The sequence below is a fragment of the Pteropus vampyrus genome, unplaced genomic scaffold (assembly GCF_000151845.1).
Source record: "Pteropus vampyrus isolate Shadow unplaced genomic scaffold, Pvam_2.0 Scaffold321, whole genome shotgun sequence".
Lineage (NCBI taxonomy): Eukaryota > Metazoa > Chordata > Mammalia > Chiroptera > Pteropodidae > Pteropus > Pteropus vampyrus.
In genome coordinates this window covers 1141650-1153152 of record NW_011889102.1, presented here as the reverse complement: position 1 = coordinate 1153152, position 11503 = coordinate 1141650, and the positions used below count along the sequence as shown (strand labels likewise).

Below are 11503 nucleotides of genomic sequence, written 5' to 3'. Positions count from 1 at the left end.
GGTCCAAGGCAGAAATTCATTGAAATCCTTCATTCCTGTACCAATTCCCTCCATAAGTCCCTTCTCTGCATCCAGATTCACGGTGAGGCTTTCTACCTTGCTCGGCATCCCTGGTGCCCATCAAGGTGTTTGCGTCTGTTAGACATTCATTCAATCAGTGTTTGTACTTGAAGAACAGACCTGTTTCCAGAGCTTTAGGACAGGTGTCCTACTCAGCCAGAGGGGTAGAGCTATTTTCTTTTGGCAACCAAACTTTCTGCTATACTTGTGGTCTCTGACAGGCTAAAATGCCCATCAGGATCGTGCTCTGGGCTGGGGGAAGGGACGGGGGGTGGGGCAAGTGAAGGCAAGGAGTATTAGGCAAATAATAAAATAAAAAGCATCCTTTTATTGGCTTCATCAGAGACTAAATGCGTCCAAAAGGAACTCTAGGTGAGGGATATGACCCTGAAGGAAAGCCGGACCCTGCTTTCAGTTAACTTGAAAGTGCTGTGCCCACAGACCCTTAGGGCAGGAGCAGACAAGCCCTCATCCTTCATTCCTTCCTCTGTTCCCACTGCTTCCCAGCCACTACTTCTTCCATCACCTGGGACTGATAACAAATCATGCACAGGAGTGGCTTGTGCTCTCAATTAGATGTTTTCCCAGCTAGCTCCTATTTTATCTCCCAGAACTAAGCACATCATGTGAATAAACACTAGAGTTCATGCTTCCTCCAAGCTCACCCACCCCTCTCCTTTCCTATGCATGCACATTTGTATGGCACTCAAAAACATGGGGACCCAGTTGGCCAGGGCAGTGGGTATCCGTTCTGACTTGGGTCTCATATTCTTTGTTAGGGAAAGCAGTCACTAGTATGGTGCTATAAACTGCACATTTGTGCCTGTCCTCTCAGTCCCCATTCAGATGTTGTAACCCTAGCCTCAGTGTGATGGTGCCTGAAGATTGGGCCTTTGGGAGGTAATTAGGTCATGAAGGTGAAGGCCTCGTGATGGCACCAGTGCCTTATGAAAAGAGATGGGAGAGAGCTCGCTTCTTCTTTCTCCGTTCTCCACCATGTGGGGACACAGCAAGAAGGCTGCCATCTGAACACCTGAAAGAGGGACCTCATCTGGACCAGACTGTGCTGGCATCCTGATCTGACTTCCCAGCCTCCAGAACTAAATTTCTGTTAAGTCATCCAGCCTTTGTTATAGCAACCCAAACTGACTAAGACACATGGCTATGAGAAGCAGTGATGGATGTAGGTTCCCTCCTGACCCCCAGATCCAAGTCTGGTAACATGCTGACATGTTCTACAGAAAAGCAACTGATGGTGGCTTCTTCTCCCATGCCCCACCCTATGCCAGGCAGAGCCTGAGTTGGGGTTCTCCTTGTGTAAGTTTTTTAGAAAAGTAAACTCTCTTTAGAAAAGGCAACTAGAGCCTACCAGGGCAGGGGCGGCAAACGGACATTCAGTGCGTATTTGTTACATGAATACAGATAGAAACAAAGTGTGGGTATCCTTTTAGCGTTAAGTGAGAAGTCAATGAAAAATAAACACTAGTCATAATGAGGAGGAAATTCTATTCCCGTTAGGATGCTACAGGTGCAATGTGAGGCAAAAGGCTGGGAGTAATTGTCGAAACATAAGATTTTAAAAAGCAGCCTCAACAACCACATAAATACTGGAATTCAACAAGGGGGAGGGCAGAAGTGTGCACAGTGGATAAAGTGAGGGTACTGGGGTTAGATCGCCTAGGCTCAAATCCTGGTTTTTCCACTTGCTCTGTGATCTTGTGTAACTTACCAAACTCCTGAATTTTAGTTTCCTCACTTGTAAAATTGGGATAATAACATGAACACCCACAAGACAGATGTGCAAAGTAAATAAGATATTGAATTCAAATTGGTGCATAATAAGAATTCAAGAAATAGAAGTTGTTGATACTTTTAAAATAACTGAGATCATGGCGTAACTGGCATTTCCCTTACCCTGGAATGGGTCCTCATAGGGTACAGTGGGCGCCTAACTCTTGAGTCAAGAGAACCACTTAGCGAGCAAGCCTAATTTTTATTTCAGGAAACTGAAGTGGTCTTGCTGCCTTATTGCTTTGTCTCCTCTGACCAACTGGATTCATGCTTCAGGTCTTCATAACTCAGGAGAAAACCAATCCCACATTAGTAATTTTAGCAACAAAAAGCACAACAAACATAAGTGAGATGCTGGTGAGGAGGGATCAGGGTCAGGACAGAGCGGGGAGCCAAACTCATCATAAAACCACTACGAAAACCACCTAGACACTCACCTCTCCCTAAATCAGAATGGATTTTGATGACCAAGCAATCAAAGCCAAAATCAATCGAATGCAGAAACATTACATAAACCCCACCTCCTCAACCTCATTTACTTTCCCTTCCTCCCTCCCTCCCCTCAACACACATACACACACTTCAATAACTCCACGGCCACTCTCAAAACTCTCCACTGTTGGGTCATTGGCCAAAGCATGTTTGGTTTTCTTGAACTGCAAACATGAAATGGGGAGAGGGGCCAGAGGGAAACATAGCCAGAACCGAGGGAAGAACGGGTTGGGTTGAAACCATGCTTTTCAGGACACAAAGTCTAACCTAGAGATCTTTTTCTGACCCAGAGTGAAGCGGATGATTTTGCTTTGAGATGAGTCCTTGGATGATGCACTGCATGATAGGAAAGAAAAAAGTGGAAGAGATGAGTGAGGGGAGAGAAGATGCGTTAGACACACAAATACAAATAAACAACAGGAGTCTCATTACAATGGGAATGGCTCCTGGTTTTCCCTCTGCCCACTTTTCCCACAACGCACAGTTTTCTTTCTAGATCTAACTTTTCTGATTTGATAAATTTCCAATGTGAAGAACGTGCTATCAAGATGACCAAAAAGCTTTTTTTGGTTTTCTTTTCTTTTTCCTTTTAAACACCTCATATATTTTCTGCTACCAGTCACTATAAAGTCTTCTTCCCGTAATTATATCGAAAGCAAGGGGTCTCTGACAAGTCAACTTCATACCTTTCAAAAGTATTTAGGTGCATCTATTCACATGCTTGTTCTATCAGGCTGTTTTTCAGATGAATGTCTGAAATATCTCATATAGAGTTAGCCAAAACAAAGGTACAAAAGTTAAATTTATTTACTGTACAAAGGTACAAAAGTTAAATTTATTTACTGCCTTATGAAAAATGGAAATATTTATCTTCTTGAATCCATACATCCTATACCATGTTTGTAAAAGGATTTGAGATGAGAAATATAATGCTGGTGTCACTCGACTTAGGAAGTGAAGAAAAAGACAGAAAAAAATGGAAATTAAAAAAAAAAATTTTCCTCAACAGCTGAATATTGATAATACGTAAGGTAGACACAGGGGGAGAGAGAAGCAAGTCTTGGGGATTACACTTCTCTTCTAGACTCCAGACTGGTGAGGAACTTCATGAGCTGAAATGTGGATCAAGTTCTCAGCCATCATGTATATTAATGAGAAGGGCTGAAGCAAAGACGTAAAAGTGACTCTCCATTTGGCCCCCATGGAAGCGTTGCTCTGCTTCCTTCATGCCAATGTCTCAAATGTCCTTGGCCAGCTTCCACAAGTCCTTTATTCATAAACGCCATGGGGAAGTTGCCAAATTTTAGCATTTGCTATCCCAAGAGGTATAGTATTTAGGCATGTTCATATCGGGCAGAGTTCTAACAGAGGACCAAAAACAAACCTGGTATTTGGGGCTCATATCAACATTTGACATTGATGATCAAGAGTCAAAATCACTACCATTGGGACTTCGGTTATCAAAGTCAGAATCTGGAGAAAGTAATACAATGGAAATGAGCCACTAAGGCAACTTCGCTAGCCTTAAATTTATAGCCAGAATGCTAGCATGGGCTACCATATCTCTAGAACTTAAAAAGGTTATCTTCTGGAAGTAAAATGAGAAAGTATCAACATATAATGGATGAAACCAGTTGTCTGCAGAAGTAATCCAATCTGGGCAAGATAAAGGACTAGTGAGGACACACAGCACCTACAAAGACCAGTCTGTGTCACATTTCAGGGTGAGGAGCCATGAGGGCAGGAACCACTCTGGAATAAGTGAATATAAAAACCTGGCTTAAGTGAGTCTGGCTCTTCTCTAAAGTGTTTATTAATAGCAGGATGTTTTTTTCTTACTGAGAGATGAGTGTCCTGACTGGAACATCTGGTTCTTTTACGATAACAAATGTCTATCATGAAAATGAATGTCTCAGGCTGGCATAGCTCAGTGACACAAGCCCACTGTTTCTCAACACAGGTTCCTTGGAACCCTATGCATTGAGATGCTCTATAAAATAAGAAGAGTTCTGTGGCCAAATTTGAGGAATGCTTTCTATTTCCCTCTTCTGAAGAGTCACAGTGCACATGTGTTCCTCTCCCCGGCGTCCTCACATCGATAAAAACCGTATTTGCTGAACTGCTCAAGCCAGAAATCTAGGCTTTCTCTGTGATTCCTCTCTCTTTCACCCTAGGCAGTCAGTCTACCTGTAGTCCTGTTGGCTCATCCTCCAAAATATCCCGAGTTGGTCTATCTCCATATCTGCTCCACCACCTCAATCCTAGAAGACCACGGAAGTTTCTTAATTGGAGTCCTTCCTCTTATTCTTGCTCCTCCACAGCCTTACTCTCCAGAAAGACACAATGGTGACTTTTTTAAAAAACTAAATCAAATCAAGTCTCTCCCCTGCTCAAGACTCTCCAATGGCTTCCTGTCACTTTATTTATTTATTTTTTGTAGTGAAACAACATAGATTTTATTTTATTTTTATTAAAATTATTGGGGTGACACTGGTTAATAAAATCAAATAGGTTTCAAGTATACAATCTGATAATGCATCATATGTATATTGCATTGCATGTTCACCACCCAGCTTTCTGTCACTTCTAGAATGAAATACGAACTCTATACCCAGTTTAGCCAGCACTCTGTGACCTGGCCTCTGGGCTACAGCATTGCTCAGCTCCAGGAGCCACCAGTCACACTGTCCTCCACGTACATGGTGGCAGCCCTCTGTTTACAGGTCGCCTTTCCACTTCCCGCCTCTCCTCATGCACTGAGCCTCCTTTCTGCTCTTAGAACCTGCCAAGCTTCTATCTTAGGACCTTCGTACCAGCTGCTCTCTCTGTCTGGTCTATTACACACCCGAGCTTCGCACAGGTCACTCTTGGTCATTTCATATTTCCGCTTGGGTGTCATGTCCTCAGAGAGACTTTCTTATCAGCCCGATCTGAATTATTGACCCAACCCTTCTGAATTCCATCATCTTATTTTAACGCCACTATCTGATATTTCTCTCCCTTGTTTATTTGCCTGCTTCCTCCAGTAGAACGTAGACTGCAGGCGCCTTGGCCACCTCATTCACTCTTGACCCCCAAGTGCCTAGAACAGTGTCTGGCCCACAGAAGGCATTCGAACACTAACTAAATAAATGAATGTGTATTGGCAGATTCACGTATCTGAGAAGAACTTCGGTAACAGCAATAACAACTTAACCCTGATTCCCCCAATTCCCCAACTCCTCTCCACACCCAGCTTAGGACCCCTCCCCGGCAAGTTATCATCTGGAGAATAAGCACTCTGCAGAATCAATGCGTGAAATGATGTCCTTGATCACTCAATCATCCAGGTCGGTCAGGGACCTCTGATCAGAGAATAGCTCCTACTCTGGTGGTTCGTCGGGGTCAGGGTGCAGAGGCTGGCTGCCTGGTGGTCTATTCCCCATTGTCTGCTAGCCCACAAATTTCCATAATGTGAATTGGATACAATTAGATAATTCATTAGAGAATGTGATTTACATCACATCCATTACTGCCGCTTTTAACAGCATCACAATTGGAAAATAGCACTTCTCATGGGAAAGAAAAACTGTAACATCTATAAGGCATCTGCTTTGTTTGAACTGCTTTGTGCTTTGACCAGCTACAATGGGCTACTAATGGTGTGAAGGTACGTGAGAAGCCCTATGATTATTGATGCTGGTGCTTTGGGGGACTTGAAAGAAAAGGCCATTACTCTTTAGTACACATTAAATGAAATCAAGCAACTGATCTGATCAGTGACATTGAGGTTTGATAGCTATCAGTTTACAGCTTAAAAAAACAATAATTACTGGGGACTTTTCTCCGGAAGTTTACTATGAGTCAAAAACACTCTAGGTTCCTAATCCTCTCTTTTTTCTCCATTAAATGTTTTATAAGGTGATCTTTTACAGAGCGGTTTAGGAGTGTGACTATTCCCATTATAACAAAGTAGATGGTAACTACCCTGGCTCTCTTCTGGCTTATCATTCTATGATGAGTCCCACTGGCACGCATCAGGCCCTCTGGGAATACCAATAAAATCCAGGCCCTAATCCTGCAAAAACAGAGGACCACAGCTGACATGGCCACCATCACTCTAAGGTCAACAAAGTCTAGTCACATTTTAATGGTCACTGCTCCCATCAGGGGATGCTGGCCATGTCACGGAAAGTGACTAAGGACCATTTGCCATCTTACATCTTTGCTCTTGACATTTCTCTTTTGGCAAAGGAGAGGTATCTGCTAGAGGAGAACTTTTGCCTCCAATAAGTAAAATTACCCCCACACATAACACTAAACACCCAGCTTGTAGGCAAACATGCAAAAGAAGTCTGAAGTCTATTTTAGGGGCTTTTTACCGCCTATGAGCCTATGTGTAATAGGCCAGAGTTAAGGCAAGAACAGCTAATTAGCTTCGGCTCCTGGCGATTCTGACATAAAAGTACACATCACTGCCAGGCACAGGAGGAGGCCTCCAGTTCAAGGTCATGCTAATTCCTCACTAACTACCAGTAGTTCTCAACACAGAAGAAGCTCGAATGAAAAACACGTTCAGTATAGGATAGAACTTGGTCAGTGTGGAGGAGGATCCCTGAAAAACACAGAATTGTCATTTGGCAAGGAGCCCCCACCTGGACTGCATTTCAGCTTGTGCTTTTGACTGCTGATGTGGCGCTGGCTGGTGAGGCTGGCACGGGGCTTGGGGAGTGGCTGGCACCTGTTGCTGAGGAGTGCCAGCCTGGCACTGGAAGGGGGCCCCAGCCGCCTGGGACACAGCAGGCGGCAGCGGCGAGGAGAGGGGCTGCTTCTGGGGCTGCTGTTGCTGCTGCTTGTACCGGGAGAGGCTGAAGAAGAGGCCTAGAATAGCCTTGAGGTTTCCGTTCCTGATTTCTGCAAGACAATAAAGAGTCTGGTTAGAGCAGAGTCCTTTCTTGCTCCAGTGCCATGGGCTGCTTCAGCCCTCACAAGAGTTGAATTCCTCTGGGATATGACAGATTTCCTGAACACTTATGTAACTGGTATCACAGTCAATTAAGATCAGACCTAAACCGCAAAGAAATTAGCTTATTCTCCCCACTGGGATTCGAGTGGATACATGAGGCAAGTTGCAACTGGATGTCTGGCAAGTGCCAGAAAGAAATTCTCAGTAAAGACACAACCAAAAAAGTAAGTCAGAGCAAGACCGTGCTTGTTCTAGGGGCACAACAAATGATCCAGGGACACAGGAGCTCTCCAGTGCCAGGGGACACTCACTGGTCTTCACGGGGCTCTGCCAAGTCTGTGTGCTATGCTTCGAGCCACTTGGAGTGTGCCAAGTGGCTACTGTCCCACTCCACAATCTTCCCCTCAAATACAAGTCTCTGAGTCTCTCTTGTCCGAAGAATAAATAACTTTAATTTGGGATGGGTGTAGGGATAGCCTATAGGACTTGGTTCCATAGAGAACTCACACAAAAATTCTCCTATATTAAAAAAAAGTAGAGTGGGGATAAGAAAATTTTTATCCCAAATGGAATTTTTCAGATGTTAAAATGCATTTGCCTCAAGGCATGCATAAAGAGCTGCAGAGAGGGAATAAAGTATTTATATTACAGAGGCTATGGAAGCAAGGGTTTTTCTCCTTGGGCAATCCCTTCTTGTGGCAATTCTTTTAAACACCAGATGCCTATGGCCAAGGTTTAAACTGACCCTGAGGGTGAAGTAACAGGGCTTTCCAGCATGAGGGGCACAGAAGGAGGAAACTTTAGGGCGTCCTCTGCTTTGCTTAGATCCTAAGCTGAGGGATGGGAGGAAGGGAAGGAAGGGAAGCCTCACCTGTGTGAGTAATGCACACCCACAGGTTAGCCCCAGGCCTGGGAAGAAGCTACTGATAAAGAAACAAGAACAAGAGTTTCCTCCAAGCACCAGCTGAAGGGCAGAAGATATGAACTAAGTCCTTGCAGACAAAGGCACCCTGCAAGGCTGCCAGTGCCCTGGGTGTGAGCTGCTGGTCAGGCCAGGCAAATCACTTCCTGTTGGAGCATCCCCCGTCTCCAAGATCTGCAGAAACTGACAATAAACTCCTGGACTCCAGCCTTCACTCTCTACTTTGGGAGCTAGCAATTTCTGATTGTGAGACAAAACTGACAGTAGTAGAGCTTTTGGAAAACCCGAGCCATAAGTTCCAGTCTGTACTCCACCATTTACTAGCTGTGCAACCCTGGGCAAGTCAGTTACTCTCTCAGGGGCTCAGTGGCAATATCGACACAGCTTGCCCCATCACACACAAGTTGTTTTGCAGATCAAATGAGAGCACACTGTAAATAGTGAAGTCTTTCACTGGTCTTAGTTACTATGTGATGACTGTAGCCCCAGAATCCTGTATGAGATCCCATACAGTTTCAGTTTCGTGTTCTAAAAATGAGGGTCTCTACTATGGTGACCTTATAATTTATTTTGAAACCATAGTATTTTTGAGAGTAAACAGAGGGGGCTATTAATTACACCAGGATGACAAGTGCAAGCCAGGACTGATCTGGACAAATCAGGATGCTTATAAACCACTGTGTGCAATGCAGGGAGCAGAGAAAGTTCCAGGGAGGTGGCCATGCCAACACCCCCACCTCTGTTTCTTTGGATCATTCAGCTCATTCAGCTTTAACCTTTCAGCTCTGCTTCCTTCTCCATCCTCAGGAAACTAAAGGAGAAGCACATACCTACCTCTGGCTGGTTCTGCTTCTGCTTCTAAATGTTCTTACAAGTGCTTCAGGGTCACAGAATATGAGGCTTGGTCAGGATGATTCAGTAGGCTCATTTTACTCATGGAAAAAATGGAGGGTGAAGTGACATACCTGTGGTCATCCAGCGGGATAGTGACAGGAGTTAGGGACAGAATCAAGATGAGACGATCAAGAGCTGGCATGCAGGTTAGGATCTATCAAGGAACTTGGGAAAACGGACAATTTCCCAACACTGAATTTACCGGAGGGAGAGAGTAGAGCTAGCCATGGAGCTAGATGAAATCTATGCAAGATTTTTTTAGTGCCTTTTATAATTGTCAGGCAATATATAACTTATTTATAATAATTAGGGCTACTACTAATTAGTATGTATCAGATTAAGCTCTTTACATACACGATCTCATTTGATCCCTACAACCTCGGAAGTATTATTTATTAACCCTCTCCTATTTATAGGGAAGCAGAGGCTCAGAAAGGTTTTATGACCTCCCAAGGTAATAAATGCTGGAGCTGGGATTTGAATCTAGGTTTCTATGGCTCAAAGCCTGGTCTCCTAACACTGTATAACTTGGCTTGCTTGTATACTCATCATGTGTGGCAAATTTAAAAGCACAATAGATAATGTTTTATTCAGCTAGCTGGTGGTCATACAAGTATTCTTCATTCTTCTTCTATAAGTATTCTTTCATTATGGAATGTGTCAAACATTCCACAATACATTTTTTAAAACCATGCAAGAAAAACAAAGAAGGGAGGAACTAACAAATCAGCATATCCAGGGGCTCAGAAGATGTCCACATCAGCACTCTCATAACCTACCAGCTCGACCCAGAGTAGACAAGGAGCCAGCCTTGCCACATTCTCTACCTTCTGTGGTTGTTAAGTTATTCTTCATAACGGTTTCTTGTATTATTCCCTAAAACTTTTTTTTTTTTTGGTCAAAGAGCACAGTGCTGCCATAAACACACTTTTTCTTAGGAGGCAACGTTTTTTATTATAAAGATCAGTGATTTTTGGAACCAGAAAGACCTTTTTGAGTATTCACAAGATTCACCTTTTCTGAGCCTCAGTTTTCATCTTTAAAATGAGCAGCTGGCTGTGTATCTTTCCCACAGAGTTGTTATGAGAATTAAATGAAGATTAATTGAGAAAATGAGGGCAAAGCACCTAGGACACGGCCTGACTCATGACAACTTTTCTTGGTTCAGAAAATATAGTCACTGCAGCCTGCACAGAACTCACCATGGGGCTCTTCGCCTCAAGGAAGCCTGAGAAGCTGTCCATCTTTCCTCACATCGCCCCTAGGCAAGTCACAGGTGTGAGAAATCGATCATGAATATTTTCATATTAGAGAAAATTCAAAGGTGATTTCCTGTTTTGTTTTTTTTTAAACAGTTTTACTGAGGTTTAATTCCCATTCATAAACTTAAGTGTACAATGATTTTTAGTAGAGTCAGGAAGAGCCCTCATGCTCATCCACAGTCAACTCGCAAACTGTTCCCAGGCAACCTCTAATCTGCTTTCTGTTTCTACAGATTTGCCTATTCTGGACATTTTATATAAATGGAATCATGCAGTACAGTCTTTTGCATCTGGCATCTTTCACCTAGCGTATGCTTTTAAGGTTCATCCAGGTTACAGCATTTATCATTAGTTTCTTTATATTGCCGAGTATTATCTCATTTTATGGATATACCACATTTCGTGTATCCATTCACCAGTTGGTGGACATTTGGGCTGTTTAATTTTCTTTCCGGAACACAAAACTCAAGAGTGGCGAATGCTCTGATTGGGGTTGAAAGCCACAGTTTATGCTATGGGTGGCCTACAACAGACAATATCCAAAATAGTTAGAATTGTATTCTTTTCATATTTCTAAATGTCATTTAATGAGGCCTGTTAAGCAGTCTCCACAGGCAGTCTAAAAAAAAAAATGTCATTTTGCCAGCCCACAAAAATGTTTCCTTCATGACATTTCCCAAGGCGCTGGAAAAAAAGAGTATCATTTTGTATCTAATCAACTATTACCATCCTCTTGATGTCTAGAGAAGGAAAAATATGTAGACCTAGAGAGAATTGACTTGTCCGAGGAGACACTGGCTAACCGGTGTCTAAACCAACATAGGAACCCTGATCTCCATTCTCTTCTTGTGGCTGCCCCCATATGAACTGAAGAACAAATTACATAGCCACATTCCAATTTCCATTAGAATTCAGCATTGCCTTGACTCTTAACTTCTTTGGGTTTTTACTGATCTCTTTGTTCCTATTGGCTGGTACTAATCTGCATAGATGCTGTAGGGAATGTTTGGCACAAAGGGTAGAATAAAGATGAGAGTTATTTTTTTTTAACACTATTTAAGAGAAACCTGGGGCCTGGTTTACAAAGACACAAGTATTGGAATAATCTAATACAAAGAACCTGCTCTATAGGGAAGA

At 43.1% G+C, this 11503-nt stretch overlaps 1 protein-coding gene across 1 annotated transcript in view; it reads right to left on the bottom strand.

Moving 5' to 3' along the window:
• The window catches only part of NAV2 (neuron navigator 2), a 388116-nt gene that overhangs the window by 214565 nt on the left and 162048 nt on the right, over window positions 1–11503 (bottom strand). Inside the window, exons 5-6 of the mRNA XM_023521874.1 lie at window positions 6978–7236; window positions 2611–2679 (exon numbers count right to left, since the gene is read on the bottom strand). Coding sequence (XP_023377642.1) covers window positions 2611–2679; window positions 6978–7236 — 328 coding nt within the window. The remainder of the gene's footprint in view (window positions 1–2610; window positions 2680–6977; window positions 7237–11503) is intronic.